General features: G+C 41.9%; 2 protein-coding genes across 2 annotated transcripts in view; one reads left to right on the top strand and one right to left on the bottom strand.

The window, feature by feature from the left end:
* CMSS1 (cms1 ribosomal small subunit homolog) overlaps positions 1 to 16,008 on the bottom strand; it is a 59,575-nt gene extending 43,567 nt beyond the window's left edge. Inside the window, exon 1 of the mRNA XM_040338696.1 lies at positions 15,930 to 16,008. Within this exon, the coding sequence (XP_040194630.1) occupies positions 15,930 to 15,969 (40 nt within the window). The 5' untranslated portion in view covers positions 15,970 to 16,008. The remainder of the gene's footprint in view (positions 1 to 15,929) is intronic.
* Positions 14,117 to 19,668, top strand: part of FILIP1L (filamin A interacting protein 1 like) — a 397,743-nt gene continuing 392,191 nt past the window's right edge. The window contains exon 1 of the mRNA XM_040338694.1: positions 14,117 to 14,341. The gene's annotated coding sequence lies outside the window, so the exon portion shown is untranslated. The remainder of the gene's footprint in view (positions 14,342 to 19,668) is intronic.

The raw sequence follows: 19,668 nt of genomic DNA, 5'->3' as shown, positions 1-19,668 counted from the left end.
GAACTGAATGGAACTATCAATCCCAACACAGACCATATCTCTGTACTATGTTGCTCTGTTGTCTGCAGATCCCCTGATATTCTAGTATTAGTTGTGTCTTTTTATCATGTGACACCTTGTTTAACCTACTGATATACTCTTTCCTATCCACAGCCCTATCTTGCAGCAGCTAGAGTCTATAACACTCCTCTTTGTAGTCTTTCAGAGTCTCCAATAGATGCAACTTCCTTCACAGCTCTGATAGTGGGTGGGATGGAATACATGCAAATTGGCGTTCAATCCGGCCCACCTACAGGAAGAGTCCAAACCTCCCAAGTCCCACCTCACAGCATTATTCATGAAGGAACACACACACAGTCTGTTTCAAAGCTAGCTGTGCTGCTGCTGGGCGGGATTGAATGGATGTCAGAGAATAGTCCACAGAAGAACTGACACATTTGCTAATGCCCAGGGGAATCGCAGATTAGCACACATAAATTTGCCAATGCTAATGCACACAAAGGCACGAACGGCTGTAAAGATTCATGTGCCAGTGTGCAGACGCGTGCGCCAAGGTCCACGCACTGCGTTACAGATTCAGTGGCCAATTTAAAGCAAGCAGCATCAGCCATTAGTTGCTGGATAATCTTCAGCTTCCCTGTGTGTTCCTGTTCTAAATATTATTGTATTTCCTGTTATTGACCCAGCTTGCCTTTGACCTGTCTTGTCTCCAGTCCTGGCTTTGACCCTTGGCTTGTTCTACAGACTCCGCTCCTGTCTGCTGTACCCGTGTATGACCTCTGGCTTGTTCTTCTGGACTTCCCTTCTGCCTGATTACCAGTGTATGACCCCAGTTTACTCCTGACCCTGCTTGCTGCCTTACCCTTGGCTGAGATTCCATGTATGACTACTGGCCTGGCTCCTGCTCCTGGCCCTCTGTTCGGCCAAGTCTCATCTGATACATCTGAGGGACCCCTGCCCAGCAGTGCATCCTGCTGGTCCAGCTGCCATCCAGCAGACATCTCATCACATCATCGCAGCTGGCAACCCCTGCTTCTTTGGGCATAACACTTCCCTGTCACCACCTTCAGGGGTGCCCTGCACACAGATTTTTTGTTTAAAGATTCACAACAGATTTCTATAGGAAGTTCTTCCTTAACACAAGTAAAAAAGTGAAATTCAGCGCCAAACAATAAATACAAAACAAACTATAAAAAGCTGCTCCTTATACACAATACTGATTGCAATAGTTGAAATGGAAAAGTAGAGGGCGCTAGACCACAAAGTGATAAATCAATAAATCGCTAATATTCGTGATCATATGTATAATAATACTAAAGTAAATAATACAAAATTAATAAATTCAATAGTGTCTCTATGTCATGTCATAATCCGTCCAGCCTAGCCAATCAACGGCCAGGCTGGGAACCGAAGAGGATCACGTGGACGCGCGCGGGACTTTCGAGGGGTCAGGTAAGTAAAACGGGGGTTCGGGGGGGGGGGGCGGTACCGTCGGATGTTTTTTCACCTTAATGCATAGGATGCATCTTCATAGGATGCATCATTTTCACCTTAATGCATAGGATGCATTAAGGTGAAAAAACATTTACTTTTACAACCCCCTTAAAGAAAAAAATTCCCCTCACATTCTGTTCTGCTGAAATGACAGAAATCAGAAAGATCTTCCTAAAAGGGAAACAAAAATTCCTTATGTAATGCATTTTTGGCGACAGGTGACTGTTGAGGTCTCACCCTTTCTCCAATGAATTGCAGATCGTATTCCATTAGATTCCTACCCAGTTATACTCACTGGGGACAGTGACACTAGTGAGTGAGTGAGAAACTTATATAGTGCAACACATGCGAACTGAATCGCCTCTGGTATCCATTCCCTGGGCCCTCAGAAGAGAGGTCTTGATCTTTCTCCTGAAGGCCAGGTGGTTTACCTCCAATCAGATGCTGGTTGGTAGAGCGTTCCATAGTCTGGGTCCTTGGACCGCAAATCTTTGTTCTCCTTTGGACTTGTATCTGGCTTTGGGTATCTGGAGTAGATTTTGGTTGGTGGATCGCAGAATGCGATTGGTGTTGTGAGCCTTTAGTTTCTCGCATAGATATTGGGGGGGCGTTTCCCAGAATACACTTATGCGTTAGACAGAGAGCCTTGAAAGTGATTCTATCTTTTACAGGCAACCAATGAAGAGATCTCAACGAAGGTGAGATTGATTCCCATGTTTTTTTCCCAGTCACAAGTCGAGCGGCCGTATTTTGAACGACTTGCAGACGAGTGATTTGGTATTTTGGGAGTCCAAGATAAAGGGCATTTGCATAGTCAAGTCTGGAGTTGATAAGTGTCCCCACCACGACTGCCGTGTCTTTTTTTGGGATAAAGGGAGTGAGTCTGCGTAGAAGGCGCAGCAGATGGTGCGATCCGCTGACTACTGACCCTATTTGTGCATCCATTGTCATGTAGGTGTCAATGATGACTCCGAGACTTTTGACTTTGGTGCTGGGGGTGATGGATTGACCCAGAATGGGTGGGGCGTCCATGTTGTTGCAGGATAAATCTTCCGATTGGCCTGAAACAGGAGAAGTTCTGTTTTTGAGCCATTGAGTTTAAGGTAACTTTTTGTCAACCCACTTTTCTATCAAAGTAAGGCATTTCTCTAGTCCGAGATAATGATCCTTTTTGTTGCAGATGCGAAAATATAGTTGTGTGTCATCTGCATAAGAGTGGTAAAGTAACTTCTGGTTGCTGATAATTTCAAAAAGAGGGCAAAGATAGATATTGAAAAGGACAGGTGACAGAGGGGATCCCTGGGGGACTCCGCATGACACTGTGCGTTTTTCAGAAGGGAAAGGGCCCAATTTCACTATTTGTGATCAGTTTTCCAAGAAGGAGGAGACCCACGATAAATCACAACCCGGTAGTGTTTTCACGTCGCTTCTGGGTCAATAACAGGAAGGGGAGATCAGTGAAGGGATGTTCACTGATCTCCCTTCCCTCTACACAATAGCAGCCACGATTCTGCTATAGATAACAAAGAAGAGAGGAATGAATTTCAAGTTGGTTTTGACAAAATAAAGTATCCATCATAATATTGGCATATAATGCATATTTATATTAACAGATAGATCAATAAAGATAGCGTACATCAATTACATTTGAAAATATAGAGATATGGAACGAAGATAACCCTACCCAAACCAAACCGAACTAAAACCGGACTAAATAGAGGTTGGATATTGGAAATAGTTTAGTTTGGTTTGGGTAGGTTCATCCTTATTCCGTATCTCTATTTTCTAATTTCAATATTATGATACTTTATTCTGTCAAAACCAACATGAAATTCATTCCTGTCTTCTTTGTTATCTATAGCATTCAATACAACACACCTGAAGAGGCTATATAAAGCGAAAACTTCTACCATGTTTTTAATGTTGCAATAAAATATTGAATTTTATCTAATTGCATTTATTGCTAATATTTTCTGGACCCGACACCTTAAAAGTCCCAAGGTTTGTTACCTCTTGTCCCCCTTTGTTCTATTTACTTTATTAGGATGTGGCGTCCGCTCTGATTTCTCTGCCTCATTTTCTATAAATTACTTTTCACATATTTCCAGGCTGGCCATGTGACTCCTGGCCGCTCTCCTCCTCTGATCCAGGGCTACAGCAGGAGGGGCTGTGCAGCCAGCACAGCAGTCATGTGACCTCCCTGTCTGACAACAGAGGGAGATCTCGGCCCCCTTCCACTGTAGCCCTGGATCGGAGGAGGAGAGTGGCCGGGAGTCACATGGCTGGTCTGAAAATATGTGCAAAAAGGTAGAGGCATGGTTTAAAAAAAAACTACACTGTGTTATGGCTGCATACAAGAGGGGCTGGCAGTGAATTACTTCTTTAAGGTTACAACCACTTTAAAAACTATGGAGGAAAGAATTTACAACTGGGTGGACACTTCAGACAAAGGAGTGCATGCCAGAAACTCACGAGGACTGCACCAGAGACCATGCAAAAATTCAGGTATGAAACTCAAAGATAACACAACCGGAAAGTATACTTTTTTCAAAAGGTGACAGTCCAAAGAAACTTGAAAATGACAGCCATATGGCTAAATCAGAGAGTCTTATCCTTGTGTAAGAGCTTTGTGAATTGGGCTCTAAAGTATTACAATGTTCAGCTCAAAAATACAAAACCCAGAATATAGGTGGTACATGTAAATGGTACAAAGAGGTTGCACTAAATTGTGAACTGCTGCAGGACTACAAGTGGTACACAGACATTCATATATGAACATTTTATAAATATACTATTTATTATACTGTATTTTAAATCATAAGAAAGCTCTAATAAGTCCTAGAATGGAAAGAATGTCCAGGAATATCTTCATTGCCAGTCATCTGACAAGCTTTAGCCTGCTTCACCTTGAGGGGTGCAGAGATAGGATAACGAGCAGGAATTCCAGTACCGATGAATGAGGGAAACGTGTAACCTTGCAGTGCATGTAAAGAACACTGTCACATGAGTTTTTCTTTGTGATGGCCAGAGATCACTGTATATTCAAGCCAAAACACTACACAAAATTCCAAATTATATCCAAAGCCATACTTTTTTTCATTTTGGATAGTGTAACAAGTATTTAAAACCCCTGTCAATTTTTTTTCTAAATGTGTCCCATTTGAGAGACTTCCTGTCACTTCCTGTCTTGTAAACATAACAGGAAGTAGGAGTAAGCCTAGGTTCACACTAGTGCTCACTCATGCATTTCAGTATCTTTATTTGGTGCATTTGTGATGCGTTTTTATGCTTTATGGGTTTTTTGTTGTATGGGGAGGGGACTATTTGTTAAAAACAAAACTCTGCCAAAAGTGCACACAAATGCCTCCCATTAAAGACTGAGGGTCCAAAAAAACACTATACTACACCAAAAGAAGCACCTGCACCTTTTTCATTGATGTGAACAGGCATCATAAAGAATAATATAATTTATTTTCTTATGCACTGCAGTGCAGTAGTAGACGCAGGAGAAATAGCAGTAGTGTGAACTGGGCCTAAATGATTTAAAAGTGATACTTAAGCCTTAGTTTTTTTTTCATTTAAAAATAACAAACATGTTATACTTACCTGATCTGTGTAGTGGTTTTGCACAGAGCAGCCCAGATCCTCCTCTTCCCGGGTCCCTCACCGGCGCTCCTGACCCCTTCCTCCTGCCCCCACAGCAAGCAGCTTGCTATGGGGGCACCTGAGCCGAGCGGCTGCTCTGTGTGTCCATTCAGACACAGAGCCGTGGTTCGGCAATGTCCCCCCTCTCTCCTCATTGGCTCACTGACTTTGATTGACAGCAGCAGGAGTCAATGGCGCTGTCCTGCTGTCTCAGCTAATGAGAAGGGAGAGTCCCGGACAGCCGAGACCCTCGTGCAACATCGCTGTATTGAGATAAGGCTCAGGTAAGTATTAGAGGGGGGCTCCTGCACACAGAACGTTTTTCACCTAATGCACAGAATTCATTAGGATAAAAAAACCTTCTGACATTACAACCACTTTAAGTTTCCACTCCACTGAAGATTTCCCCTTTATTCATGTTCAGGTCAGTCTAAGATTTTGGATTTTCAGCCCCAGTGAAGATGGTCATTAGGTGACTCTCTCCAATGGTGACTCTCTCCAATGGGGACACAGACAGCAATAAAAAAAAAAAAAAAGTTGTTCTAACCCCTCTTACAATATCCAAAACTATGAAACTTTGTGTCAGTGTTTTTATTACCTAGGGTTCTCACAAATGCAGGTTGAGGTGCTCCAGAATGCCTGTTCTGAGCTGAAAAAACCACCAGTGGCGGCTAACATTTTTTTTCTGGGGGGGGGTGTTAAACAACCATCCACCCCCCTTGCTGTTTGCCAGTTGGTCCAGCACTTACCCCATTGTGGCGGGTGGCAGGCAGCACGGTGCAGTGGTTCGGCTCAGCTCTAAGTGTCCTCTCCTCCATGGCGGCTTCCAGCTCCTCCTCCTAGGCATCCAATAGGACCGCCTGTCTTTTCAGCCAATAGGGTGACCGATGTCAAACCCTGATTGGCTGGGAGGAGGATCAGTGTTACAACAGTGAATATTGGTTCTCTGTTGTAACACACGTTGGTGGGTTCGGAGCGCACTCTCTGCAACCCAAGCCCACATTATAGAGAAGCCTACTAGAGCCTCTAGCTCTAATCGGTGCTCCATAAAAACAGCCCCCCTGCATTGGAATCCATACGCCGGTGTCCTGAAAGGGGCCGGACGCATGGATAGTGGTGGCAGCGATGGATGGGGAGGCGTCGCCCATGAACCCTTAATGGACGGGCTGCCCCTGGAAACCTTGTCTTTTACATTTTACCAAAAATATGGGTAATTTATGGCATTTTTTGCACTAAGATTTACTTACTTACTTTTTTCACTGAAATTTTACCTTTGCGGTAATATCAAGTGACATAACTAAAGCTGTTTTATTCTCTAGGGTGTCTGTTTTTAGAAAACATATAATGCATGGGGGTTTTATATAATCTTCAGGCCTAAAATGATTTTTAAATCTGTAATTTAATAATTTTTTTTATTCATTACATTTCTAAAAATTAAAAGAAGCCTAGCAAATGTAAACTATGTAGAAGATTCTGTGCTGCATCACTGACTTGGGCTCAAAGCTTCATAGGCAATTCCTCCAACTTCTTATTACTGGAGGTGTGGCACTTAACAAGCATACTTCCCAATAGACAATAAATGCCACAAAACTACAACCCCACATAACCCCATGTTATTGGGCTGTCAGTTTTTTTTTTTTTAACCCCTACTTGAGAATTTTGCTAGTGAAAGGTCAGTTAACAACTTAACTGGAAATCGCTGAGTAACTGTCACCAAGGCAAATAAATACTGAGGTCTTCTAAGAAGAGTCTAAAAGAGAACCCTGCTGTATCTAAAACGGTCACTTCACCGCTGAGGTCCAGCAAAGGAATGCAGCCCAGCAGAGAGCAGTCTGCTGCAATCCTCGGCACACAGAGATTTAATGAGTTGTGTGAAAAATAGCTGCCCTGTCAGTGGTTGATATATGTGACCATCTCAACATATCTGACAGCTCTTTTTATGGCCAGCAGCTAGACTTCATCAGAAATAGTAAGGGCCTGGTCACAAAGATCCCTGAAATGATGTACTGTACATCCCGTGTAGTGGAAATTGTCATGTCTAAAAACACGTTTTTACAATGGTACACATGGATCTAAAAACACAGTATATGTCTTCCTTCATAATGCAAAGTGCAGCAATCCACAAGAACACATAATTAAATAGTTTTTTTATTTACAAAATTGCTTTCCAAATCTATGTTTGGGAGGTTTCCCCATTAGAGTGGAACCTTGGTTTAAGAGTAACTTGGTTTGAGAGCATTTTGATTTGCGAGCAACTTGTTTTTTAAATTCTGACTCGGTTTGCGAGTGTTGACTCGCAAGATGAGCAGAATTCAAGCTAAATAGGCCTGCAGTACCTCATTTGGCCTGAGGTACGGGGGTGCAAGAGCTGAGAAAAGCCGAACATTGGCATGCGGTACCACATTTGGCCTGAGGTACGGGGGCGCAGAAAACGAGCTGAAGTGTCCTTGGACGTTTTCGGCGCTCTATTGAGGATTCCCACCTCTGGCATTCGGTATTGCATCCCATTGAAGTCAATGCGGAACAAATTATTTTCGTTGTCATTGACTTCAATGGGAAAACTCGATATGCTTTGATATGCGAGTACTTTGGATTACGAGCATACTCCTGGAACAGATTATGCTCGTAATCCGAGGTTCAACTGTACTTGATAAGGGGTTCAGCACACAAAGCAAGGGATGATGTTTCCGCATTGTGGACAAAGGCAGCTGACAGAGCTACTCCACAGGGTGTTTTTAGTGCCATTTGTGTCCCCATTATTGAGATTTCATCTTACTTCCTAGCTCAGTGACCACCATTATTAAAGTATATCCTCTCCAACAGAGACAGTGTCTCAGAAAATAAAATAGCTTAAGTTCCATTTTAAAGCGAACCTAAAAAGATACAAAATACAAAACTAGCCTTTACTGCGATATTCACTTTCAGTCCAGAGATTTCTCTTACAGTACTTTTTTTTTCATACCACTAGATGTTCTCAAACTGATGCTTAGCATCATTCAAGCCACCTCCTCTGAGCCAAGGTTGTCCAGGAACCACCCCAACAAGTGCTGTCCCATATCATGGAGACCCCTGAGTATGCACCTTAATGAAAAATGCATAGGGTGGAGCTTGTAGCGTGACATCATATCACCACAACAGAGGTCTGTATGGCGGCAATTGATGCAAGTGTTGGATGGCTTGTTTTTATCTTTATGTGTGAAGATTTTACTGATGTACTCATGTTATGGTTTAAAATAAATACTGCACTATAGGGCACTTTCTCGTTTCATTGCCTATGGTGTCTGATGAACTATAAACGGAGTATTGCTCCTGGGAAGAAGTAGGAAGAATTCAAAAAGACCTTCGATCGATGCCTGCAGTTACCATCCACACTACCTTTATTGCTGCACAGTTCATATATATGCACATATATGGCAATGCATGCACACTTTATGTGGGTGGAGGACGGTGATAGGTAGACACGTATTTCACAAAGAGTGATAATAGACACATGGGGTGTCACTTGTTATCATTAGTTCATAACAACATTACACTATATGGTTTTCTTTTTTTTATACACCTTCAGCTGTATAAGCTCTTAAGAGGCTTGGAGTCTAGGACTTATGAGTGGAGACAAGAGCCTTTCCAGGATTGGTGTGTTTACTGCACTTAGTTGAGCAGCCAGGATCTCTGGTGAGTCTTAAATCCAGCCGACTGGAACATAGTTATGTTATGGATTTTGTGTAATACACTTTACATAAATTTTTTGATAATTTTTTAACACTTTTGGATTATTGGAAGAAGATATTGCCACCTTTTCTTGCTGGGAGTCAGTATGGGTGCATATGCTGATATTTGGTAATTTTAGACACTATATGAACATTTTTTATCGCTATAATTCACAATTAGACACTGTATAGCGCTGCATATTATTTTTACTTGTCCTATATTACACACCGTAACTTCATGTATGTTGCATTAGGAGGACATGCTGAGCCTGCTCCCTCTCCACCACTCCAGCGTACCTCTGTTATCTCATTCCCAGTAACAGAGTGGGGTCCCGCTTTCCAGCGCGGTGGACCTCATGCGTGTACTTGTTAACTCCTTCACCTCCGTACCTATGTGACCAGGTCATGGATCGCCGATCACCGAAACGTGGGCTCGGCTCTGGTTGCTACTGGAAACTGAATGCTAGGGAGGGAGCAAAAACATCAACCCTCTCACTACCAGAGGACCAGTCACCTTTACCTTTACCAAGTACTGTACCATGCCTAACGACTGTGCTTGGTTACTCTTAGCAACTGCACTCCTCTTCCTTGTCTTGCCAAGTTAAAACTTTTGTAGTGATGTTTCTTGATACCCCTTTGTGCTTTTGATATGCCAGAACCCACATGCACCCCTTTAATAACTTTACAGCAGACTTTGAAGAGTCCTAACCCTATTCCTAAATAGAACTGTGTGGCTGCCCAGGCATACCTCTGCAAGGTAGTAGTCTAATGTGGCACTTCCCATTCTTGGATGTCCTCCGGTACCCCAGTGCCTCCAATGGACTACACGGCACAGTAGTCTCTCTTCACAGTGCAGGCTAAAACCGCGAGCCAAGCCGAGGGCCCTGGACCTCAGCCATCCCTTTTAGCACAAGTGGGCTGGCTGGGACCAAAAAGCCAAAAAACTGAGCACACAAATGTAACCTGGGCCAGCCTCTACTTACTAAAGCATCTGCATATTGCATAATATTGGCATATTACAGCTGACCTACAAAAGACTGCCTCCATGTTTCTCTATTAACTGGTATACTTGAAAGGCGAATGAAAGCTTAAAGTCAACATTTTTACCACAAACATGTTTTCAGTCCACCATATACAATATTCAGTATTTTGCCTCCATAAATTTCAAAGAAGAGTGTTGTAGGCAGTCACTAATCTCTGAAATATAATTTGATCAATCTCTACTTATTTTAAAGTTCCTAAAAGCAGCAAAATACACAGAATTTGTTATTTAATGCTGCCATGTTTTTGTGAATCAGGCATCTCTGTGAGACAGACAAGCACAGTCAGATGCTTGGCCTTAGTAGCCAAATTCAGGGTGGTTGGATAGTTTGGACAATAAGATAGGTTTAAAATTACCCAGCCTGTTGATGGGACACACAGAGCAGCCGCTATGTGTGTCTATTCAGACACGGACCTATGATTTATACCGCATTTGGCAAGAGATGCGGGGGTGCCGGTGACATTCGGAGCTGCTCAGATGCACTCAAAGCCACTTGGAAACACTCCGTTTCCGAGTGTTTCCAAGCCTCTCCCAGTGTTTCTGAGTGCATCCGAGCGGTTTCCGAGTGTCTTCACCCCCCCCCACTTTTGGCCACATGCAGTAATGCATACCATAGAAGTCACCATGGAACAAATTATCTGAGTTTCCATTGACTTCTATGGGGAAACTTGCTTTGATAAACAAGTGCTTTGGATTACAAGCATTCTTCTGGAACGATATATGCTCGTAATCAAGGTTCCACAGTATTAGGGGAGCTGCTGCACACAGAAGGTTTTTATTTATCTTAATGCATTAAAGATAATAGGGATGGAGGGAAATATAAAAAGGGTAATGAAGGACCTCTGAGGTATGCTATATTAAAGATGACTCAAAGCCACAAGAGATGATTAGCATTTAGAAGAGGATCATCTATATCAGTGGTCTCCAAACTGTGGCGCTTTGCTTGCCTTTATCCAATCCTTGTGGCACCATTCCTCCCACTGACACCAATGATGGGGCACTATTTCTTCCACTCACACCTAGAATGAGGTACCATTCCTTCCACTGACACCAGCAACGGTGCACTATTCCTTCCACTAAAAAAAATGATGGGGCATGGCTTATTCCTACTGATACTGGGGCATTTTTTACTCTGTGGCCACAGCTTGGCTCCCTAAAGCCTGAAAGACAGTTAACTGGCCCTTTGTTTAGAAAGTTTAAAGACCCCTGATGTACACGACAGTCACCAAGCAAACACATACTATGAATAAACGTCTACACAAATTATATCAAGAGTCCCCAAATACAGTACACTTTTTTACATACAGTACATTTAAAAATGTACAGTATTGTCTTCATATTGCATGAACTTGTTTACAGCCATACACGTTACAGACTGGGAGATTCGCAATGCCTTGGAATGTCACTCTTGGCCACTTTCAGTAAAAAGGACAGAAGAGTTTTAGGTTTATGATAAATGAAGCACATAGGTGACTGCTTATGTCTAACCTATGGGCAGATTTTAAAGTGGCACTGCAAACAACTCTGGCCCCCAAAAAATGTAATTGGTGAAGGTTTGATCGTCTTGTCTGATCACGATTTCTTCTAGCCTCAGCATGCAACGTCTAAAAGTACCTTACAGACATTAGATGAGCTTGAGAGTCATCTCATATCTAAGGGTCCCTTCAATTTCCCTCCTGGTCACACACATTTGCTCCAGGACACCATCTGCTATTATTTTTTGTATTCAATTTGGTAAGAAGATCTATCACGAAGGACCACATAAAGTAATCAGACTTTAGAAAGAGAAATAATATCTGAACACAAAGTTCAATCAACTTTTTGGATTGCACCCCATAATATAAGACCTTTGTCCCATGCAATTATATATATATATATATATATATATATATATATATATATATATATATATATATAATAAAAATGTATGGTTTTATCATGCAAGCCAACATAAAATAACAGAACAAGGGGCAACTTGGTGCTGTCTAGAACCTTTGGCAACCTTGGCATTGGGGTTTTGTGGCTTTTCCACAAATTTAGGGAAAAGCTCAAACCAACATGGCAATAGTAGGTGGAAGGGGGTTGGGGTGATGTTAGCTTGGTGGTAAGTCCACAGGGTAAAATTCAGAGTCATAAGGCTTTTTTGTCATGTTCTATATACAGTACAATAAACAGTATTTTAAACAAGAAAGCAAGGATCTGAATGGCTGCTTCGAACACCAACATGTCTCTCGTTTCCTCATACCTTTAAAAATGTAGACTTAAGCCTCGTACACACGACCGGTTTTCCTGCATTTGGCTGGGAATCCCGGACGTGTGTATGCTCCTGAGCAGTTTTCGCGTCAGGAAAACAGCCGGAAATCCCGACGGGAAAATAGAGAACCTGGCTCTCTATTTTCTCGTCGGGATTCCCGGCAGAGTGTTTCCTGCCGAGAAAACCGGTCGTCTGTATGCTTACCTGTCCGAAGGTAAACCCGCGCATGCTCGATAAGCCTTCGACGCATACAAGGCATAGTGTAGGGTGTAGCAAGATGGCGGCGACGGCATCGAATGTGACGAGTGCCGGCTCATCGTAGTCAATGACATTCAAAAGAACGGCGGTTCTTTTGAATGGCCGTCTGTATGCACGGCTTGGCAAGAAAAGCTTGCCTGGAATCCCGTCAGGAAAACCATCATTTTTTTCCTGTAGGGATTCCCAGCCGTGTGTACAGGGCCTAAGGCTAAATTTATGGAAAGCCTTAATAAATAAGGCATTGCCATTTTACAAAGCTACTTACACAATTAGAGGTTGTACCAAAAAGTTTCATAAGGTATGGCCTAGTTGGGTCTCTGACTCTTCTACCTTTACATGAGGAGGGTCTGGTTTTGACACCTGGTCATGAAGTCTGTTGCACAAATGTGCTTTGAGTGCTAGTTTACATCTTGGTGCATGGTGTGAGGTACTGGACAGCACACCTGTAGGTCCTTCACTGTTATTAGACATTGGTTGTTATGAGGATACTATAGTAATATCTTAGTCATACTGCTCTCTTTCAGAGGTATACAATCTGTGGCTTGGTCATCACTCCTGGGTGGCATTGAACAGGGGGTAAGGTGGGGTAGGGGGGTAAGGATTTTTTTCAAATGTTGTACTGTTTTATTACTGGTTGCACCAGTAATTGTGTTTTTGTGTAATGTTCATTTTGGTATTTTTTATACCTTGTTTTGTACTTTTGATGGCAAAACCAATAAAAACAATTTTAAAAAAAAAAGTAGACCATACACACGATCCGAATATCGGACGAAAACTGACATCCGAGGAAGATTCGTACGATTTTCGGATCGTGTGTACACTATGTTCGAGAGCCAATCATGACAGTTCATCCGATATTATTCGATCGAGCAAACACGAAAATGTTCCTCGTACGATACCAGATTGTACGATTTTCGTTTAGTCAGTGTAGTTGTCATCCAAAAATACAATACAAATACATTACAACACATGACATCACTTCCGATTTTTTTTTTTCTGTCGTACGAGAATTTTCGTGACTTTAGTACCCTATTCAATCTCTACTTGCGACTATTCAGATCGTGTGTACGGACCATAAGGCTAAGCACTACAGAAAAATACATCTTTACCAGTTCTTCCATTTCTCCTCCTCAAGGTGCTTTGCTCTAGAAAACTCTAGAAATTACTTCTATAACGTATATCTTACAAAACCGAGTTACTAGATTTTGTATTAAACAAAAAATGCATAGTCAATTTATGTTAATGCATGAAAATTAGAACATTTTCCAATTTATTTTTTCCTCAATTAGGTTTTAAGGAAACTGTTATATCCAAATAGACGTTGGCATCCTGGGCTCACAAGAGCTAGTCTTGGCAGGGGTAGGAGATAAAGGAAATTAACACATTTTTGCTAAGTCACACTTGCTGAATTCTCGCTGAATTTTAATATAAGAACGCGTGATGGAGTGTCGGGACCTAAATATAGATGTGATATTACCATTCCTCATTCTTTTCATCCCAAGGAGAACAATGCAGGTCTGAAGTAAAATGTTTGTTGTTTAGAAACAGATGGCTAACTGTATTTTATCCCATTACAGTAGAGCTCTGCCTGGCTGGATGTCTCTGTGGATACAGCCAAGCACCAAGGTCAGCTTTTTGACAGGGCCATCTGCCTACAGTGTGAACTATAAGAGGGTGGGATATATTTAGAGCTTGGGCCAATGAAGAGCTGAGGACCCTAGTGACTTTCCAACGCAGCTCACTCCAGACTGTGGCTGTTACACTTTGGTGCTGATTACAAGGCTAATAACACTGGGCTACTGGGGAGGAAAGAGTTAAGTGCAATCAGAGTACCTTTCTCCATCGCTGGTCAGAGATCTCACCCACTGGCTGTGTACCTGTATACATGGATTTCTCCATCTGGTCACCTGAGATCCAACTAAAAAGAATCTGCAGATAGGGGTAAGTCTGACAAATTAATTTTTATTGCATAAGCACGGTTTAAAATTGGTATCTGTTATAATCCAAAGGTATAGCTATGTAGTGAGAAGCCCTCTGATTAATATGCAAGACATTCTAGGACTTCTAGTTCCCCAATAATTGGACAGGATATCTAGTGGTTGTGCACTCCTGTTCAGTGCAGTCATTTTATTCTATGTGACAAGTAATCTGGAGTCATTTGTTGTCGTCAGTTGCTAATCCGTTGGACTTAATCTCCTTTGTTCATTGATTACTGAGGTGTGCAAAGTGCTGGATTTACTTTAAGGCTCTGATATGTATATTCAGAAAACACATGATGTGGTTATTATGAGATGATAAATATTGCAAAAATATTTGTTAAAATGTCACAGAGTGGAAAACTGCATGGGAAAGACATTAAGAGGAAACCTGGCACTGGAAGTCTATATGTGCTGCAGAGGCTGATCAGTATCAGAAAAGCAGCTTTGCTGGACTGGAGCGTGAAATGTGAGATTATCTGCACAGTTGCAGGATACATTGATTGTCAATGTCCATATGCAGGTAACAAAATACAGCAAGAAGGGAGACATATGTTCACTACTGACCTTAATTCACAGGGTTAGAAAATGCCTGATCCACTGTACTTCACTGTAATCCATTCTATGAATGACGAAGGACACAAAACAATGCAGCAAATCACTGCAGAGACTTGTACATGCTGGCTTACTGCAAAGAGTAATAATTCTGTGCAAAATGCAGTAGCCCAAGGCAACCAATCCAAAGTCATCTCTTGGGCCGATATTGCTGCATTAACTGAAATTTAAGTGGTTGCAATTAATTACTGTACTTTAAATATTACTTTTTCTTTTGTATAATTTTTTTAAGTTACTCTGCTTAAAGCGGAGGTTCACCCTCAAAATTAACTTTTTAGATAACCTATCTGCAGCCTTAATAAAGGCTTGTAGCGTTGTAATTTTTTTTGGAATGTGTACACTTACCTGTCTTCGGCCTCACTTCTGGGTCTTCTTCCTTGCGGGGAGTGGGTGTGTCGCTCCTTTTCCCCCAACGGGGAGCTCTGCGCAATGTCTCCTGGGAGTGAGTGTTGATCCTCCCAGGAGACGATTGACGTGCGGGTAAAACGCGTCATCGCCTTCCGAAAATATCCAACGGGGATGCTATACGGCGCCTGCCGTGTATAGCTGACTGCGCAGGCGCCGAAAAGTGCAGAGTCCCCCTCTGGTATTTTCGGAAGACGATGACGCGCTTTACCCGCACGTCAATCATCTATGCGTCGTCTTAGGAACGCCTACTTCCCGGGGGAGCGAGAACCCAGAAGCCGGGTGAAAACAACGAAAAAAACGCAAGTACAGCAAAAAAAAATAAAAAAATCCAGCATACTGTTGATGTCAGCAGTATGCTGGATGTATCGGTATGTAGATGTTTTAGGGTGAACCCCCGCTTTAAGCAGAAAAAGTAGTATTTTCCATGGGGCTGTGTCCATTACAACTTCTTTTTAACTTTGAAGTGTCCGATAGCTAGTTAATGTGCCATCAGGATGGTAGGAAATAGACATGTAACTTACAATTCTTACCTTCCCAGCACATGTGGCACTTTGATGGAGCTAAAACCATTACACGTCTTTTTCCAGCAGCACATGGGGATGTGATGTGCTTTTGGAACCTAATCTCATGAAAACTAGATAATGTCTGTTTTTTCCCAGTAACCAATCAGATTTAAGCTGGTAGAGTAGACGCAGCTTGGTGTGGTTAACAATTTCTTTCTGTTTTTATTCATGAGGCTTGCTCCTTTATCATGAAATTGTATGATGAATATAATTATACATTTTTTAGGGGTTGCTACTGTATATCAAAGCCCTTTAAAGGGTCACTAAAGGAAAACAAATTTTTAGCTGAAATGACTGTTTACAGGGTATAGAGACATAATAGTTAACTGATTGTTTTTTATCTATTTTTAATCATTTTTAAAAGCAATCATATAATGTGCCTGCAATTTAGTTTCGTTTTTGCTGTTGTTTCCTGGTTCTCTGATGTACAGAGAGCCAATAGAGGGCCACTGCCAATAGAGAGCAGTGATACTTTGTCTAAAACTCCTCAGCACCAATCCAGTTTCGTTTTACACACAGTAATCACACCTCCTTGATTAGTCACAACCGTGAGAAATCTCCCAGTACTGTGGAGATCAGGAAACAGACAACCAGGAAGTGTCCAGAACAGAGAGGATTTACAGCAACATCAAAGCAAAAACAAACAATGAGGACATGAAACCAGGACTGCAGTAAGGTAAAGGAAGCTATTTAGCAAAAAAAAAAAATCCTTTAGTGACCCTTTAAAGGGGTTGTAAAGGTACAATTTTTTTCCCTAAATGGCTTCCTTTACCTTAGTGCAGTCCTCCTTCACTTACCTCATCCTTCCATTTTGCTTTTAAATGTCCTTATTTCTTCTGAGAAATCCTCACTTCCTGTTCTTCTGTCTGTAACTCCACACAGTAATGCAAGGCTTTCTCCCTGGTGTGGAGTGTCGTGCTCACCCCCTCCCTTGGACTAGTGGAGAGTCAGTACACCCATTAACACACAGTTTATTTTTCTATCTGCAACGTAGAGAGCGTCCTGACTCTCCTGTAGTCCAAGGGAGGGGGCTAGCACGACACTCCACACCAGGAAGAAAGCCTCGCATTACTGTGTGTAGTTACAGACAGAAGAACAGGAAGTGAGGATTTCTCAGAAGAAATAAAGACATTTAAAAGCAAAATGGAAGGATAAGGTAAGTGAAGGAGGACTGCACTAAGGTAAAGGAAGCTATTTAGGGAAAAAAAAATTGTACCTTTACAACCCCTTTAAAGGGCTTTGATATACAGTAGCAACCCCTAAAAAATTTATAATTATATTCATCATACAATTCAAAAAAAATTGTACCTTTACAACCCCTTTAAGGGTAACTCGCCTTTCATGAAAAAAATATATAGCAAAAATACATACACACACACAATTTCTGCACAAGCCACGTTGTAATGTAATGTTTTTAAAAATACCCTTTTCCCCATTTGCAACTGTTGTAATTTTCTTTAAAACACAATGCAATATGACAACCTGGACACACTCTGTACACTGTGGGTTTACAGTACAGCTCGAAAAATGTTATTTCCTGCTTGTGTGATTGGCTTATTAATGTTCCCAGAAGTCTGCACTAACCCAGACAGCAAGCAATTGTGCTGCAAGTTTGTAAATGACTTGCTAAGCTATTGCTAGACTTGGCAAGCTTCACAAGCTTATTGCACAATTGCAGCAAGTCTGCATTGCATGACTCCAGATCAACTTTCATTGCAAACATTCTGCAAGTTCTGGTTCAGATATGCAATAGTCATCCCACCACAGGGGTCACTGTGGCTGAATTTTCATGCTGCAGACTTGCAGAGCTCTTGCTGTAGACTCACCACTGCAACTTTGCTCTTGCAAGAGACTTGCTGTATAAACTGTGTGTAGCTTCAGCTACATACAGTATACAGCACTGTGTTCCAGCTGTGAGACAAGACCTTCCTGTCTAACACCTGCAATAAAATAGCATTGGGCTGTGCCGCAGTCAGCCATTCATAGGCAGATTTGTATTCTATCAATGATTACGAAGCCTCCTCTGATTAGCCGAGTCGGAGATCGTGACGTCATCAGCTTGATTCAGCCAGAGGAAGCTTTGTATTACTGATAGAATACAAAGCTGCATATGAATGGCCGAGTGCCGCTCAGACCGACACCATTTTGTTCTGGGTGTGAGACAGGAATGTCTGGTCTAACAGCCAAAACACATTGCTATATACTGTATGTACAGTTTATAAAGCACACCCAGTGCGTGCACATGTTTGTGAAGAAAACAGTTTGTTCGGGCCAGCTTGGCCTAAATGATTTAAAGTGAAAGTAAACCTGGACATCAGCTTTAAATACTTCTAAAAGGATGCTGGCCCTGCAGCTTTTCTCATCAGAACAGAACGAGTGCACCAGGTGATTATAATGAGTTAGTCAGTCCCATTTGTAATCCGTATCCAAAGGACATTTGATACAAATTACTTTTTATTTAGAGCAGAAAAAGCTAGGACTCTGTAACAATGTTTGTTAAAATCCCTGCCATGTGCATCGATATCCAGAGGGATTTTTTTTTATTTTTTTTTACCCTTTAAAATGAAACTCGCAAATGCCAACTAATACTAAATGATGGTCTCAAGAGTCCAAAAGGCCTTTATTAATATCACAAATACGACAGGAACACAAAAGGAAGCCAGCAGATTTTAGGGACCAAAAATCCATGTTAGGCCCCTACATACGAGGTGGGCTCCATTCAAGTCTGCTGATCCCTGCTGAGCAGGTGTATGGCTGTTTTGTTTCCGCTCCGCTTATGCAGAGTGGACATTGCCCCCTCTCCTCTACCGGCAGTCGGATAAAAAAGGAACGCCTGTGTGTTAACACCCGACTGCCATCCGCTCCACCACAGATGTTTTTAGTGCATGGGATTGGATCAGATGTTGGCATTTGAAAAAAAGACACATGTCTGTTTACACCAGCCGCTCCATAGAGGAGACTGGAGGGTCCGATCGGGTCCGCCTGTCAATTTTTCAGGTGAATCTAATCTAACGAAATCGGTCTGCTAGTGTGAAAGGGGGCAAATTGGGGCTACAAAGGATACAGGAAATATATTGCTCTTGTGTTGAATTTTTTTTCCTATTTCTTGTTTTATTTAGCCCTGATGACGGGAGATTTTTGGCCCCCAAAACACACTGGATCCCATTTGTTTTCTTGTCATATTTGTACACTATTAAAGGAATTTTGACTGTTAAAAAGATTTTATGGTGCTATTTTTGCTTATTTATGCATGGGTTTAATTCCGATGACCCCTTTGTCTTGGGGGTCTCCTACTTTCATGAAGAGAATTTGAATTTAAGTCATTAGGCTCAATCAATTGTTTCTCACCTCCATCTTTGCTTGGACTAAAAGTGAACCTGTGTTCTTTCACACAAGACGGTTTTGCTAGTTGTAACTGCCTTACGACTATCCATTTTACCAGAACTTAGTAACCTACCTAAAGCAGAAGGTAAATTTGAGTTATAACACAATGATGTCACAAATTTATTCTTGCTAGACTGAATACGTTTATTACCTGACCAAGAGAAGGGACTGGAAGAGGGTGGGTGAAAGGTCAGAGGTTAAACAACTAAAGCCTCATACACACGATCGGACATCAAACAAACTTTCCCTTGGATTATTGTCCGAAGGGAGTTGTCTGGTCACACCCATAGCATACACACGCTCTGACTTTTTCGGCAACAAA

This window comes from Rana temporaria, chromosome 2, assembly GCF_905171775.1.
Source record: "Rana temporaria chromosome 2, aRanTem1.1, whole genome shotgun sequence".
In the NCBI taxonomy this organism is placed as follows: domain Eukaryota; kingdom Metazoa; phylum Chordata; class Amphibia; order Anura; family Ranidae; genus Rana; species Rana temporaria.
This window is presented reverse-complemented; position numbering and strand designations above follow the sequence as displayed.